At 35.8% G+C, this 18,233-nt stretch overlaps 1 protein-coding gene across 3 annotated transcripts in view; it reads right to left on the bottom strand.

The window, feature by feature from the left end:
• Positions 1–6,770, bottom strand: part of SYT14 (synaptotagmin 14) — a 141,464-nt gene extending 134,694 nt beyond the window's left edge. For 2 of the 3 annotated variants that reach the window (XM_047077279.1, XM_047077280.1), the window contains exon 1: positions 6,614–6,770. In XM_047077279.1, the coding sequence (XP_046933235.1) occupies positions 6,614–6,725 (112 nt within the window). In that variant the 5' untranslated portion in view covers positions 6,726–6,770. Of the gene's footprint in view, positions 1–3,491; positions 4,423–6,613 lie in introns of those variants that run through there. The other variant, XM_047077278.1, reaches the window with a different exon arrangement.
• Positions 6,771–18,233: the final 11,463 nt, after the last annotated feature.

The following is an 18,233-nucleotide window of genomic DNA, read 5'->3' as shown; positions in this document are numbered from 1 at the left end:
TTGATTCATTTCTAGGAATTTACCAATTCTATTTCTAAGAACTCTAAGAAAATAACAGGTGAGCAGAGATATGTACTTCAGACAATTCGCTGCACTGTGTTTAACAGCAACAGAAAACAAAAATAAAACATAATCTAAAAGTCCATCCCTGGGCCTCGGTTAAGTACATTATGATAAATCCATACAATGATATACTATGCAGTCACTACAGATTAGGAGGTGAACTTACAAGTACTCACAGGGAAGAATAAATACAACATCATGTTAAGAAAAAAGAGGTTATGAGACAGAAGGCATACCTATGTCTTATTTAAAACATACACACACACACACACACTTCTACATGTAATATACACACACACATGCAGTGTATGTTAATATGCACATATAAAAATATGTGGAAGGATATACACTGATTTTCTGTGAAAGGTAGAATTACTAAGAAAATTTTACTGAAGTATATTCAAATGCAAATTTCAGGCCACACAAAATTTATATTATTCCTTAAAAAACTAGTTATTACCATTTTTTAAAGTAAAAATTTTGAAACGTACTATATTGGGGTTCATTTAAACTAAGATGCAACCCTCTTAGAATTATAAAACATCTCTGGAAAGACAAAGAGACCACAGCAGGTAGAATTTATTAGGTCAGTCTAGACATTTTTCTCTTTATACTCTGCTCAGATCATCTGTAGTAAAGGAATCAAGGTTTGACATTCAAGTGGGGAGACACAGACTATAAGTAATTTAAAATACGATAGAGAGATGGTATGTTTAGAGTCAGAAGTAAGGGAGCTTTGATGTCACTAGTCCAAGTCTTCCTTTTCAGTCAAGAGAAAACCATGAATGGCTAAAACTATAAGCACTGTCGTATTCTACACTGTCCAAAATGTCGTCACTAGCCACATGCAGCTATTTAACATAATGCAGTTTAAAACCCGGCTTCCCAGTGCCACCAGACACGTTTCAAGTGCTCAGGAGCCATGTGTGGCTAGTGGTTACTACACGGACTACATGGAACGTTTCCATCATTACAGAAAACGCTATTAGATGGTGCTGAGGTGATGGCTGATCTGGTCCAGAACCTGGGAATTCTGACTCCCAGTTGAGAGCTTTTAGCACTTTGTGGGATTGTGGGATACCATGGTGGTGGTGCTCCAAGGCTGCAGAGCTCTGAGGAAGGTCACCAGAAATTCTACAGTCACACTTCACCTATTACAAAATATTACCTAAAGTAACCTCGTATTCAGAAACAGAGAAGGAAACTCTTCCTTCTCTTTCTATACCCTATAAGCTCTACGAAAGAACCTAAAATGCAAGTACTAGTAATTTTGATATTACTCTCAGTATTAACTAATAATATTACAGTTCAGCTATATGAAGAGGTAATCTATGGGTCAAAAGATTTTGAAATGATTTTTAGAACATAGTATGTTTCAGTTTAGGGGTGCCTGGGTGGCTCAGTTGATTAAGTGCCCGACTCTTGATTTCAGCTCAGGTCATGATCCCCAGGTTGTGGGATCAAGCCCTGCACTGGGCTCTGCATTGAACATGGAACCTGATTTAGAAAAGATTCTCTCTCTCTCTCTATCACTCTGACTCTCTCTCTCCCTCTGCCCCTCTCCCCCACTCGTAGTCTCTTTCTCTCTCTCAAAATAGAAAAAAAGAAAAAGAAGAAGAACACAGTATGATTAAGTTTAGTACTGACTATCATCTAGAATACCTGAGAGATACTTGGGTGTTTTAGGTACCAGCATGCTTCTGAATGAAAACAAATCAAAACAAAATTAACTCTGTACTGTTACTTGTGTAGCATTTATTACTAGGGTCTATTCTGTTATTTTCTGAATAAAATATGTAAACTATTCTACTTCTTTGCTTATTTCTGCTACTGTAAGTAAGAAGGCTACCAAAACGAAACAAAGGCTACCCAAAACTACTGAATTTGACAATCAAAAATCTGCTAGAAGAGTAGACTCCAAAATGGACGTATTTCCAAAAACTGGCTTCCCTTTCTAACTAGTCTAGCCATCCTGGATCGGCCTCTATTATATCAGTTAAGGACCATTAATATAATCGATAAGTAGCAAATCCCGATTGTGTCTGATGTCCTGTAGCAGAACCGAACGTCTTCCTCACGGCTACTGCCACTCAGATTTTTGTTATTTTATGAGAATCTAATTTATTTTTTAAAATGTCAGATACATATTTTTAAAATAAAAGCCGGGGCGCCTGGGTGGCTCAGTCGGTTAAGTGTCCGACTTCAGCTCAGGTCACGATCTCGCGGTCTGTGAGTTCAAGCCCCGCGTCAGGCTCTGGGCTGATGGCTCAGAGCCTGGAGCCTGCTTCCGATTCTGTGTCTCCCTCTCTCTCTGACCCTCCCCCGTTCATGCTCTGTCTCTGTCTCAAAAATAAATAAACTTAAAAAAAAATTAAAAAAAATAAAAGCCAATGTACTTTTGGTCAGCAATAAATGGAAATGACGAAGGGATTTTACCAGAAGCAATTACCAGCAGGTGCAGAGCAATTCTGTACCCAAACCAAGTCACTGTCAGCTCCTTGTTTTGAAAACTGTCACAAATACTGTGGCTGAAAATATAAATGCTTAGCTGGAATCTTAATTCTACATAGAGAACTCATGAAAAATAATAGATTATTCACATATACTCATTATAAACACAGAAGTCATATACAATTCTTAATATGTGGCTAAATGAATGGACCTATTCTGAAGCCTGTTATGCAATAAAATAAACTCTACTGCTCTAAAGGAAAAATATAAGATACTTGATATCCCTCCATCACTCAAGATTCTTATTGGGAATGACTCAAAGAGCAACACAGTATAAAGGTCTCAGGGGTTAATTACAAAAATATAAAATGTTAAAATTCATTAAACAAGTTCCAGCTAAGTAAAGAATGCACACTACTTAAGAAAACTATGGAGTTTCAGGTTGTATAATAAAGAAACATTAAGAAAAATTAGGGCCACTGAAGAAGTGGCCAAATAATCAAGGGACCAGGACAATACTTAACTTAGCAGTGTACAAAGAACATGAATGCTTTCAAAATAAATGATTGCCCCCCCCCAAAAAAAAAAAGATGACCTTAAAAGTGTCTCCCAGTAAGAGGATTCAGGAAAATCTTTTTTCTTTTAAGTATATTCATTTCTTTTGAGAGAGAGAGAGACAAGCAGAGGGGGGGGGGGTGCAGAGAGAGGGAGAGAGAGATAATTCCAAGCAGGCTCACACTGCCAGTGTGGAGCCTGATGCAGGGCTTGAACTCATGAACTGTGAGGTCATGACCTAGGCCAAAATCAAGAGTCAGGCGCTTAAATGACTGAGCCGCCCAGCTGCCCCCAGGAAAATCTTCAATTAGATCTATAGACATGTAGTGGAAAGTTTGGAAATTTGGATGATGTTTTCTTAATTTAAAAAAAAATCAAGAGAAAATTTTATCACTCAAACCCACATTAGGAGGAGACCTCACCTTTTCTTGGTATTATCTTAGAATATTTTTCATCTTTACTCTTTGCTGTTCCTTTGTTGGCAGAAATGGCTTCATTTTGCTTTGTTTTTATGTCTCCTTTCACTTTGTAACACGTCGTTGGATTTATTTGTTCTTTGTGTTTTCCGTGTAACTTATCTTCGGAATTTGCTGATGGTGCTGGATATATGTCTTCTTTCACGATGGGTTTCTGTATTGCATGTCTGTTGCTTGCCAAAATACCTTTTGGAGAACACTCATTTCCTGACCACTCATTCCCTTTGGGTCCTTTACTTTTAATACGTTTTTCAGTCTTCTTTAAATGATTTTCTTTCATTTCTTGATCTCTTACCTCCTTTAAATCATTCTTACCATCATCAGGAATTCCTAATCCATTTTTTTTATATCTGTCAGTACTTTCAAGTTCTTGACAAGCAGGTATAGCCCTTGCATTCTGTTTGATAACTGATACCCCTCCATCACTCAAGTGCCCTTTCAAAGAAGAATCACCACCAGCATTGTTACTTTCTTGGTATTTGGACAGAGTCTGTTGCCTGTCATTAACACGTTTAAAAATTCTTTCTTCGTTTATCCCTTGCTCTTGCTTTTGTGAAACTGAAGTATTGTAACAACTGATCTGATTTGCTCTGTGCTCTAAACTAGACTGTGTTTTCTGACAATTATTGTCTTTGGAGACTTGTGGTGACGTGGCAGTTGCTGGCTTAGCAGTATCTACAGCTTCTGCTACTGCAGAGCTTTCTTCTTCTGGGCGGAAGCCACTGATCATACTGGTTACCTGTTCAGCCACTGAGTCAGTGAAAGCATAGCTGACTTCTCCAACAGCAGCAGTCAAATCTTCTACAGCATTACTGATCGTGTCCACCAGAGAAGACACTGAGGGCAGATTCTGCTGGAAATTTTTGAAAAATGCCATTTTCTAATTCTTTATTCCTAACAGATGCAATAATGGAATTTTCTCTTCTCGAAGTATCAACCACTTTGGAATGTGAATTTAAAATTTACTTAAATGTTGTTACTCATGAGCTCAATATTATTATTTTGCATTGTAGCGTTTAATCTTTCTGTAAATGCATTATGCATTGAAAGAAATATGTTGAAGCAAAGACTCTTCCAAAAAAAAAAAAAATCAAACCACTTGTCTTAAATGTAATGAAATTTTTTCCCACTCCATAGCTATCATAACAGCAGCAAGACAATAATTTCCCCTCAAACACTATCGGTTTTTATTCTATACCTGCAAGAAGAAGTATAAAAAGGATTTTTATTATGGACTTTTAGTTTATTTATTAATAGTCTATGCAGGGGAACTACCCTATATTATTAACAAACTAGCAATATCATTTCAAACTAACAAATATATTATAGGGAAAATACCTACACAATTTGCACAGAGGTTACAATAGAGGAGAGAGCAGAGGGTGAACATCTGCTGAATGGCTACCAGATGCAAGGCATTGTGATTTACAAGTTTATCTCCCCTGATCCCACAATAATGCTAGGAGGTAAATATTAGTATTCTTATTTAATAAGTAAAAAAAAAGAAGGTTCAGAAAAATTAAGAAGGTCCCCAAACCTTTCCAAGGGATCCTCAAGGTAAAAACTATTTTTATAACAATAAAGGGATATTTAACTTTATCACTTTCATTTGCTCACAAATGAACACTGGAGTTTTCCAGAGGCTACATGACAGATTGACTACAGAAGCAGACATGAGAATAACAGCTGTTTCTTCTATGCCGGTCATTTAAAGAGATTTGCAAAAAAATATAAAACAATGGCACTCTCCTCACCATTTGGGGGTGGGGGAGTAGAAAATATATAGGTTTTTAAGTTTAAAATATTACTTACGTTTAACATGTATGTAATAGCCTTACTGATTTTTTAAACAAATAAACTGATAAGAATATTCTTAAATTTTCTCAGTTTTACCTTCTAATATGGTACATATTAATAGATATAACTCACATAAACAAAAGCTGTTTATGAGTGTTTAAGAGGGTTAAGGGGTCATTAGATCCCTCCCTCAAAAAACAAAAACAAAAACAAACAAACAGAAAAACAGAAATGCTGAACCAGGGAATTCCTGGAGGCTGCCCAAAGGGCTATCTCTAAACGAGTTCATTCTATACACATGATCCAAAAGCAAGGTTGAAGTATGAGAAACACTAAACTTAAATCAAAATCACATGAAGAACTATAGTTTCCCAATGCAAAAGTCACAGATTTAATTCCATAACCAATAGGCTGTATAAACAATGATGCTACTGCTTTTTAAGTTACCAGAAGAGAAAAACATCTCTCCGACACAGTACATAGACAAGAAAGGCAAGGTTTTCTGCTAATGCTCTGCAACACTGTTCTAAATTAACACCTTGCTTTTATAATTCGCAGCTTGCTTCTGCTATCATTTAAATAAGCCAGTCTCTGGAAACAGCAAATAAAGAACTCTTACAATAATATTAAAAAAAAATTAACACCAGGGAACACTTTGCATGAAAGAAAGAACAAGATTACAGGCCTCTGCTAACACCTAGCAGAAGTAAGTGATATAACGTGATATAATGCCTATAGTACCAAGGGAGGGAGAGGAACCCTAATTTTTATAACCAGACTTTATCTATACACTAAGCTGACAGGCAAAACCGCTTTCTCCAAACAATAAAATTATCCACCAGTTGAGAATTCAACAGCAGATAAAGAAAAAAGGGTGAATCCTTTCAAAAGTCTTCTGAGGACATAGAGAAAAAGCCTCTCGAGAGAGTTATTTGGACAGTACGATTCAAGCTACGATTTAAGCAAAAAGATACTCCTTCTTAAAGCATATCTACTCATAGCAGAGGCTCAAGAGCATGCCTTACACATGAAAAATAAAAATGTCATTTTCTGATAGTATGCAGTTCATCTTTAAGCAATATGCTAGCAATTCATGAACAACAGAAAGATAATGGAACATAATTTACTTAACAAATGTTTTCCTCACAGAAAAGTGCTCAAATGTTAGTTTACAATGTCAAAACCAACCTTCTCATATATATTTAAAAAAATAAAACAACAGAATGGCACAGGAAAAAAGAACAAACAAGAGAAGCAGCGATGATACTTACAAATTTTATCTTGTGAGTTCTTCCTTGTACTGTATCCTGAACCAAGATCTGGAAACCCGCCAACATTTTCAAAACAGAACTTCTTATTAATATAGAGAAAAAGGAGCAGCATCAAGATAATAAACACCCCAACAGCTGACAAAAATCCAACTGCCTCTGGAGATACTAGAGAAAAAAAAGTCACAGCTGTAAGCATTTATTCCTCTTTAAGCTACAAATAAGAAGGAAACCCCCACACATATGTTAGATTACTGCCTTATTTGAATTATACTTTTTTAATTGTCATAGTTCACACAGGTTTACAAGAAAAAACAAACTGCATACTTTAATGAGCTGTTCAATTCATTCAACAGTATTTATTCAAATCTAAACGTTTCTGCATAAAGTGTGTTGGAACACTCTTAAAATACAGGAGTCTGTAACATAGGCAGCTATATATTTATCCATTTAAGAGCATTACAAAAATTTTAACCCAAGAATTAGAAAAAAGTATTTCCCATGCATGGGTGTATTACTTAGCAAAATTTATGAGAGCATACAGTAGTAGTAAAATCTCGAACAGCTTCAATGGCCCATTTTATTTAATAAACTCTGGACTTCTTAACTTAGCATTCAAAGCTCCAGCCTCTCTTTTCAATATCACACTCCATTCAAATTGTTCCACTCACTGCCTCAAAATCAACTATATGCGTTACCTCACGCCTTGTCTTGGTTCATCCTCTTCCCTTTGCCTGGAATGACCAAGTCTCCTTTCTACCATATCCCACTCATTCATTCCAGTCAACAAATATTTTAGACTAGCAGCCATACACCAGGCATTATCACATACACAGTTTCTGTCTTCCAAGAACAGTCTGGTGAAGGCAGTTACAACGTGGTGTAATAAAGACTATGAGTGGGGAAGAACAGGGTCTATGAGACCAGAGAAACACAAGCCAGTGTTGAAGGATCCAGTAGGCTTTTCTGAAAGTTATGGCCTCTATGATTATATTGTAACAATAATTAAGAGTTAGCAAGTTAACACTATTCCAGACGGAAGAAACAGCAAGTGCAAAGGTCCAGTGACAGGAGATACTGTATATTCCAGAAACTCAATGAGAAACTTTGTTATGATAAACCAGATTCTCAAGAGGATCTGATCTCAAGAGAATTCATGAAATCATACATGGAGATTTTGTACAGTGAGAACAAGAAAATCTCTAACTTCTCCAACCCTCAGCAATCTCTCTTTCAACATTTGCATTATCTGTCACTATACCAGTCATTTGGAGTTTAAATAGAAACCAAATTTTTCATCCCTAATGCCTTATATCTAATACTCAAGTACTAGCTGAGAATGAATCCTAAGCCTCGACTATCCTGTACAACCTATAATCTACTCTTTCTTCTTCCACTACTCAAGCAGCAGCTAACATGTCATCTCCTCCAAGATTCATTCTTCAATCAGAAGAGCCACGGCAATTAGCATCTATAACTCATTTGTTTAAAATGAAGTCACCAACCAGTCTAATGATGAGTGTTTTCACCTCCTGGCTTTTCATTATTTGTGAAAGTCAGCCATCGCAGGTGTAGAAATGATATCACATTATAGTTTATTCAAAGCTGGATCAACAGTATTGTGATAGAGGATGGAGCAGAGTGACATTATAAGGGAAAAGGTGAGAGTCTGAATGGGAGAAATGCAGTCCAAATATCCAGCCCAGGAACAGATCCTGCTACAAGAACCAAGAAGTTATGCTCAGACATTAGCCCTGACTGTCTCATTTTCAGGCTAGAGAACAGTCAGGAAAGGGAACAGGATTTTAATTTAAAACTCTAAGCTATATTAGCAAAAACAGTGGTGTGCGTTAAGCCTGAAGGATGAGGTAAAAATGAAAAGAGAAGAATTATCACCAGCATTTCTAATGGCTAGGAAAGCCAGAAGCAGGACAGCATCTGGTATGAAGAGGCAGAATGCTCAATAAACTTATATTCAATATTACACCATAAGGAGCACATACGTATAGGAGCTTCTCTTCTAGCCCAGGTCCAAAATACATTAGAAAATTTGATGCATTTAAGTGAACAGACAGGGTTAAATAATACGCACCCTGAAACTCTCCCATCTCTTTTTTTTTTTTTTAATTTTTTTTTCAACGTTTATTTATTTTTGGGACAGAGAGAGACAGAGCATGAACGGGGGAGGGGCAGAGAGAGGGCGACACAGAATCAGAAACAGGCTCCAGGCTCTGAGCCATCAGCCCAGAGCCCGACGCGGGGCTCGAACTCACGGACCGCGAGATCGTGACCTGGCTGAAGTCGAACGCTTACCGACTGCGCCACCCAGGCGCCCCACTCTCCCATCTCTTAAAAGACTAAATGAGAAAGAAAACATAGCTCACTCCACTTAAGGCGGCTAGCAAAGACAGCAACAAATACACACAGCATATACCATGTACTAGTGACTGTTTTAAGCTATTTACATCTATTCCTTTTTTTATTTTTTTAAAAAATTTTAATGTTTTTATTTATTTTTGAGACAGAGAGAGACAGAGCATGAGTGGGGAGGGGCAGAGAGGGAGACACAGAATCCGAAGCAGGCTCCAGTCTCTGAGCTGTCAGCACAGAGCCCGACGCGGGCCTCGAACTCACAGACTGTGAGATCATGACCTGACTGAAGTCGGACGCTTAACCGACTGAGCTTAACCCAGGCGCCCCATATGTTAACTTTTTTAATCTTCACAATTATACTATTATAATCCCCATCATAATTCATGATATGAAGATACTAAATTACGTGCCCGGCTCGTAAGTGGAAGAGTCAGGATTCAAACCGTGTCTGGCTCCTGAGTCCGTGTTTTTAGCTACCGCTCACACTACTTCTCCCGTATTCCTTTTCTCGTTGCCTCTTCCTATCTCATGTCTCCATCCTTATCTCTATGTTCCTCTTTTCATCTCCCTTCTTCCCATTTTAAAATTTAAGCTAGTGTCGGGGGGGGGTGGGTAATCAACTATAAACAAGTATAATATAGTAAGTACTGTAATAGAGGTAGGAATATAAAGTATTACTGGAACACAAAGAAGAAATATTACCTGGGGGAAGTCACAAATGCTACAGAAAGGAGATAACACTTCAGCAGGGTATGAAAGATTAATAAAACTCTATCAAACAGTGAAAGGGCAGATGAAACAGCATGGTAAAAGACACAAAACAATGTGCATGGCATTCTATAAGCACCCATGGGCAACAGTCGTGTGTTTCATTTGCTTCTGTGTTCTCAAAGCACCTGGCACAATGCCACATACCTGACATTATATAAACATTTGCAAGTGACTGAATGAATAGATGTGTGTTCAGGAAAGATCAAGAATATACCAGAAGAGCTCAGACTGGAGATAAAGCAAGATCCAAAATGTCAAAGAAGCTTGAATGCCATCGTAAAGATTTTGCATTTGTAGAACTACATCGCTTAAAACAACTGAAACACTGGATTATATGGTAGGGAGTGATTGGTGGCAAAACATGAGGAGTTCTTTTTTTTTTTTTTCAATTTTTATTAAAAATATTTTTTATTTTTTTACTATGTTTTTCACATTTAAAAACATGAGGAGTTCTTAAGTGAAGAAGTAACAGTGGTGACAGAGTTCTGGTTCTTGTTCAGGGAAAAGTGATAGTAACCTAATCGATTAGATGTAGAAGATGAAAATGAAGTTGAGAATAATTCTAAACTTTCTCCCTTGTGTGGATGAGTTAATAGTTACACCACTGACCAAAATGAAAAAATATAAAAGGAAAGGGATACAGTTTAGGGCACGGGGGTAAGAGGGACTTAGAAAGAGAGATGGATAACTAGGTTAGTTTTTGACATGTGACATTACAAATGTCAGCAGAAAATTTCAGTGTGGATGCCTAGTAAGGAAAGGGAAGTATGCGTATAGTACTCTGGTGAAGGTTGAGTTAGTTATAAAAGACTTAGGAGTTTTCCCCTTTTTGCTCATCCTATTCCAAGTGAAAGATTTCACTGGCTAAATACAATGCCAAACTGGCACTGGTAATGGTAAATCTTCAAAAGATTTTAGAAAAATACATACTGTGACTTTCCCCACTAGAAAAAAGATAAAGACCCTACTGTAAATATAATACTGACACAACTCCTTTTATATTGCCCCACAAAATATCCATTTTCCACTGAAAATATTTTAGGTCCTTAAACTTTAAAAACAGTAATATGGCTGTAGACAAGAGAAAAAAATTTCTAATAGAAATACTAAAAAACTTCATCCTTATCTCAGGATTAAAATAATATTATTTCAAATGACATGATACTATAAGTTGGGCAGTAAGAGTTCTAAGCATAAAAACATTTGACAAATCCTACTTGTACATAAAACTGCAATAGAAAATACCCTAAAATCGGGGTGCCTGGGTGGCTCAGTTGGTTAAGTGTCCTACTTCGGCTCAGGTCATGATCGCGCACAGCTTGTGGGTTTGAGTCCCGCATCGGGCTCTGCACTGACAGCTCAGAGCTCGAAGCCTGTTTCGGATTCTGTGTCTCCCTCTCTCTGCCCCTCCCCCACTTGCACTCTGTCTCCCTCGCTCAAAAATAAACATTAAAAAAAAAAAGAAAATACACTAAAATTAAAGATATGAATTCTATACACCATCAAAAAAACTAAACAAAGTTACACTTAGATCTCATTACTATAAATATATATTTTCATTCACTGTAAGAATTTACCCCTAAAATCTTATTTATATTATCTGCTTATAAAGCCATTCTGCATAAGTATTTCTAGGATTATGGTTAAGTTATCTATATATAAATCTACTCTTTTCCAAAATTCTAGATTAGCTGTTGCAAGCAAGTAAATGCTATTGCAAAATGCATACTATCTTTTAAGAACATTCAAAATCTAACAGCAAACAGATAATTAGTATATACATTTGAAGAATTTAATTTGCTGAACCAAATTTAATTTCAGCTAATCAATAACTCAAAATTCACTAATGCATTACTTCCCATAATCCAAATTTGTAAAATTTACATGTGATGAACAATAAAATTAGCAACATCAAATATTTAAAGGTGCTTATTGTTTGCTAAGGGCTGCTTTTTAAAAAATTTTTATTTAGGGGCGCCTGGGTGGCTCAGTCGGTTGAGCGTCCGACTTCGGCTCAGGTCATGATCTCACAGCTCGTGAGTTCGAGCCCCGCGTCGGGCTCTGTGCTGACAGCTCAGAGCCTGGAGCCTACTTCTGCTTCTGTGTCTCCCTCTCTCTCTGCCCCTAACCCCCTCGCATTCTGTCTCTGTCTCTGTCAAAAATAAATAAACATTAAAAAAAAATTTAAAAAAAAATTTTTATTTAAATTCCAGTTAGTTAACATACACTGTAATATTAGTTTCAGGTCTACAATATAGCGATTCAACACTTCCATACAACAGTCTGTGCTCATCACAAGGGCGCTCCTTAATCCCCATCACCCATTTCACCCATCCCTCTCCCCCACTCCCCTCTGGTAACCATCAGTTTGTTCTCTATAGTTAAGAATCTGTTTCTTGGTTTGCCTCTCTCTCTTTTTTTCCCCTTTGCTCATTTTAAGCATTACATTTAAGAGTTAAGAACATTATCCAATTGATTCCTCACTATAATCCCAATTTTACAGATATATATATTGAGGCTCTGAAAGAGTGAAGCCGAATTTTCAAGATCTTAAAATTATTATTCAGTGATAGAGTCTTGATTTGAATGCAGGCACACTGACTCTTGAGCCCAAAATGTTAAACACCAATCCCTATTGCTTCCTATTTGCCAGGCATTTTTTAAAATCTCTTTTGTTTTAAAAATTTAATGATCAAGGTGCCTGGGTGGCTCAGTCGGTTAAGCGTCTGCCTCTTGATTTCGGCTCAGGTTATGATCTCACCATGAGATTGAGCCCTCCGTGGGGGTCTGAGCTGACAGTGGGAAGCCTACTTGGAATTCTTTCTCTCCTTCTCTCTCCACCCTTCCTCCACTGACACTCTGTCTCTCAAAATAAGTAAACATTTTTTTAAAAATACGAAAGTAAAATTTAATGATCAAAACAATTTTATGATAGGTAAGCACTATACATCATCTTAGTCTTTAGATTAGTAAACTGAGGCCCAGAGACTAACAAACTTGTCTAAGGCCACAAATGTAGTAACACGGTAGAACCTGAATTTGAACCCAGACATTCTAACTCCAGAGCTCATGCTCTTACACATCAAGCAATACTGCTTCCTTACATGTCAACCTGCAATATAAAAAATAAAGGAAAGCTGTGATCAAAGTAATATAGCTTACTATATACATTAAAAGAAAATATCTTATGATATAGATTTCATATATGTTAAAAAATGACAATGGATTCAAGCTTTCTCCAAGTAAATATATAAATTATAAAAGTGGAATAATTTTTCCTATTCAAGATACTTTCCTCAATATGCTAAAATTAATTACAGAACTATGCTTCGAAACCAAAATCAGTGGTACATCCTTGTATTATATGCAATGTTCGAAAAGTTAATAAAATAAAATTTAAAAGCTAAATGTATCCTATGGAATAATAAGCTTGATATTCATTAGTAATGCTCAGTAAAAATACATACCAACTATATAAAGTCCTATATAAGGTCTCTGTGAGCTACATGATCCCGTATATGAACTATCTAAAGATTATACTGCAAAGTAAAAAGGTGTAATTTCTTCTAGGAAATACAAAAAGTTTACCTTGTCCAAAATTAATAATTACTTATATTACATATAGTTAACTGGCTTTATCTTTACTATACATTTAGAAATGAATATATATGTATATATATATATATATTTACAAAAGATAAATAAACCCATTTTTTGTCAAAATTCAACTTTCAATAACAGTAATAAAATTCACTTTAATTTCTACAGATAAATTGGTCATAAGAAGAAAATGATAAAATTATAGTCTTATAAAGTAGAAGCAGGAACAAATCCATTTTGACTCTGAATGTATTGCAGAATTCACCTAAATTCTACTTTTCATTTTGTCATAAAGAAAACATTTTCTATGTAAGTTTTATGAGAAAAATACTAGGATATATATAAAAATAAGTATAAGGGAGATATTTATTTATAAAACTCTCATATTTTCAATATTAACTTATTTATGCATTAATACTCATCTCTACCGTTTCTTTGTATTAAAACACATTAGTTACAAATGTTATATTTATATTTGTAAATTAAAACAAATTTTACAAAACTATTCTATTAATTATATTTCACACGCAAAATTAAATAACAAGTACCCATGCTTCTTAAAATTCTTCAAGAAAGAAGGATTGAAGAGAACCACTTACAATTTGTATTATAAGGCCTGTATTGCAGATCTGTCTTACTTGGCATGAAACACTAGTCCTCCAATGACATGTCATGGAGACTTAATAATTCATTTAATAGATGTAATTCTATCTCTTGAACAAAATGTGAACTGTACAAGAAGTCAACTTTCATTTTAAGAGAAATACCTGCTTACTAGTTAAGAAGTCCTGAATATTTTTTTCTGATATTCTAATCAGAAAAATTCTGCAATTTGTGTTGCTCTTGTTTGAACAGAGAGAATTTATCAGTATTTCTAAGAATGCAGGAAAATAAAAGATTTGACACGTTTAAATTTCCTTTTATAATATCTCAGTTGCTTCCACAAATAACATCTTGAAATTCTTAGATTATGATATAAATAACACAAAACTGGAAAGATTACATATATATATATGTGTGTGTGTGTATGTGTGTGTGTGTATATATATATACACACACACATATATATATACCTATATAAATATATCAAGAAGGGAATATATATATATACACACACACATATATATATACCTATATAAATATATCAAGAAGGGAATATAATAACACGTAACTATTAACTCTAGATTTCATTAAAAATTGGTAAAAAACAAAACAAAAAGCATGTACTTGTAAGTGACATAATTCACTGCTGAGTAACATAAAGGGACAACAAAAGGGGAAGGCACAGATAATGATGTGGGACATGACCTAAAATCTTACAAAACAGAACTGCCCTCTGGGAGAAAGTTACCTGACAAAGTTGATAAAACATGCCATCCAACTTGTTTCAAATGCCAAACCATCACTAGATTGAACCAATATTTTCTATAAGTAACATGTGATAAATTGAAATTTCATTCCAATATCGTAACAGTGAAAAATCCTAAATCAGTCTTTAAAAAAATTGGAAAAAAAAACCCAAATATTTATTAAGTACAGAGACCAAATACATATTTAAATCATATGCCTCACACTTAGACTTGATAATAATATACTTAATAAACCCTTAATAAACTTATGATAATATATTTAAACCAAATACTTAATATAAAAACTCTTGTCAAACATTCTCTGGAAGATGTTTTTCTTCAAGTATACTCTTAACAGAGGCTTCAAATTACAAATGCAGTAAAGGTTATATAAAGACAAACTCATTTTCCTGGCAAATCTCCATATAGCAAAGCACAGTCATTTTTTTAAACAATAAATTAGGGTTAACTGCCTCAAAATTCTTCATTGTCCATTCAATGTGTATGAATTCCTCCAAAATTATGAGTGCTAAATGGGGTACCAGCAAATACAGGCATACTTCCTCTTGCCTTGTACTTTTCCATCTTCATTGCTAAGCTACTATAAATAAGATTTTGAAAAGTCAACACCAACTGCAGAAGAATCTTCTAGTTAAAGCCAATTTGTGATGACACTGGTCACAGTGGCTAAAATGAACAACTCAGGAAACTACAGATGCTAGCGAGGATGTGGAGACACGAGAACCCTCTTGCACTATTCGTGGGAATGCAAACTGGTGCAGCTGCTCTGGAAAACAGTGTGCAGGTTCCTCAAAAAATTAAAAATAGAACTACCCTATGACCCAGGAATAGCAGTACTAGGAATTTATCAAAGGATACAGGAGTGCTGATTCATAGGGGCACATGTACTCCAATGTTTATAGCAGCACTTTCAACAATGGCCAAATCATGGAGTCTAAATGTTCATCAACTGATGAGTGGATAAAGATGTGGTTTATATATACAATGGAATATTACTTTAACGATGAGAAAAAATAAAATCCTGCTATTTGCAGCAACGTGGATGGAACTGGAGAGTATTATGCTAAGTGAAATAAGTCAGTCAGAGAAAGACAGGTATCATATGTTTTCACTTGTATGTGGATCTTGAGAAACTTAACAGAAGACCATGGGGGAAGGGGAGGGGGAAAAATAGTGACAAACAGAGAGGGAGGGAGGCAAACCAAAAGAGACTCTTAAATACAGAGAACAAATTGAGGATTGATGGGGGTCTGGGGAGAGGGGAAAGTGGGTGATGGGCACTGAGGAGGGAACTTGTTGGGATGAGCACTGGGTGTTGCATGTAAGCCAATTTGACAATAAATTATATTTTTTAAAAAGCCAATATGTGATGTCAAACAGGTTTCAGATATGCTTATTTCAAGCTTTAATTCTAAATCATTAAATTCTAATAAATACAAACTGGTTTATTTCTTTCAAATCTTTAAGAGAGACATCACCTTCCTCCTATATCTTCATGTTATGTCAATACTAGCTCTCCTCTTTAAAATTTTTTCTGTTCTTATATGTCTTTTTCAAACTTCACCGAGGTATAACAATATATGTAAGGTATAACTTGATGATCTGACATGCAGATTATAAAATAGTCACAAGCTAATTAATATATTCTCATCTCACACAGTTATCATCTCTTTTTTTTTTCCTTTTTTATGGTGAGAATGCTTAAGATCTATTCTCTTAGCAAAGTGAAGATACCTTGTATAGTTGACTCTAGTCAAATCATTGTATTAGGTCTCCAGAACTGATTCACCTTGTATAACTGAAATTTTGTAGCCCTTGACCAACATCTTCCCATTTCCCCCAAACCCAGCCCCTGACAACCACCATTCTATTCTCTGCTTCTAAGCGTTTGACTATTTTAAATTTCACATATAAGTAACATCATGCAGTATTTGTCTTTCTGTGTTTTGCTTATTTCACTTAGCATAATGTCCTTTAGGTTCATCCATGTAGTCACAAATGGCAAGGTTTTTTTCTTTGTTAAAGCTGAGTAATATTCCATTGTATATATACACATTTATTTATCAGTTCATCTGACAACCGACATGTAGGTTGTCCCCATATCTTGGCTGTTACGAATAAGGCTGAAATGAACATGTTAGTGCAGATGTATTTTAGAGATTCCGGGCTCGCCTCCTTTGTGTATATGCCCAGAACTGGGTTTGCTGAATCATAAGATAGTTCTATTTTTAATTTTTTGAAGAAACTGCACACTGTTTTCCATAATGGCTATTCCAATTTACATTCTCACTAACAGTGCACAAGGATTCCTTTCTCTCCACATCTTCCCTACTTGTTACCTCTGTCTTTTTTTAGTTTTTTTTTTAAAGTTTTTATTTTATTTATTTTGAGAGAGAGAGAGAGAGAGAGAGAGAGAGAGAGAGAGAATCCGAAGCAGGCTCTGTGTTGTCAGCACAGAGCCTAATGTGGGGCTCAAACTCACGAACTGCCAAGATCATGACCTGAGCCGAAACCAAGAGTCAGAGGCTAAATTGACTCTTAACTGGCTTAACTACCCAGGCCCCCCTTTTGTCTTTCTGAAAATAGCAATTCCAACAGGGATGGAGGGATATCCTGTAGTTTCATTTGCATTTCCCTGATGATTAGTGAAGTCAAGCACCTCTTCATACACCTGTTGGCCATTTGTATATATTGAGAAACGTCTACTTGATTTTTTTCTCCATTTTCAAAGCAGGTTATTTGGTTTTTTTATTGAGTTGTATAAATTTCTTACATATTTTAGATATTAACCCCTCATCAAACACATAGTTTGCAAATATTTTCTCCCATTCCATACTGCTTTTTTACTCTGTTCATTGTTTCCTTTGCTGTGCAGCAACTTTTTAGTTTCATGCAATCCCACTTGTCTGTTTTTTCTTTTGTTGCTTGTGCTTTGGGTGTCATATCCAAAAAATCATTCCCCAGACCAATGTCAAGTTCCCCCCCCATGTTTTCTTCTAGTACTTTTATGGTTTTCGGTCTTATATTTAAAAGTCTTTAATCCAGGGGTGCCTGGGTGGCTCAGTTGGTTATGAGTCTGACTCTTGGTTTAGGCTCAGGTCATGATCTCGCAGTTGAGTTTGAGCCCCGCATTGGGCTCTGCACTGGCAGCAGGGAGCCTGCTGGAGATTCTCTGCCTTCTCTCTCTCTGACCCTCCCCCACTTGTGCTGTCTCTGTACCTCTCAAAATGAATAAATAAAAACTTTAAAAAAGAGTCTTTAATCCATTTTTAATTGATTTTGGTATATGGTGTGAAGTAAGAGCCTAAGTTCATTCTTCTGCAGGTGGATATCCAATTTCCCCATTATTAAAGAGATTATCCTTTCCCCTTTATGTGTTGTTCTTGGAACACTTTCTAAACAACAATTGACTGTAGATGCATGGAATTATTTCTGGACTCTCTATTCTTTCCATTGGTCTGCATGTCTTTTTTACACCAATACTATGGCATTCTGATTACTGTAGCTTT

This window comes from Lynx rufus, unplaced genomic scaffold (assembly GCF_022079265.1).
Source record: "Lynx rufus isolate CCGP_SWC_20201006 ecotype Redwood Valley unplaced genomic scaffold, mLynRuf1.p SCAF_15, whole genome shotgun sequence".
Classification (NCBI taxonomy): Eukaryota; Metazoa; Chordata; class Mammalia; order Carnivora; family Felidae; genus Lynx; species Lynx rufus.
The sequence above is the reverse complement of the archived record's forward strand: the minus strand, read 5'-3'. Positions and strand labels throughout refer to the sequence as shown.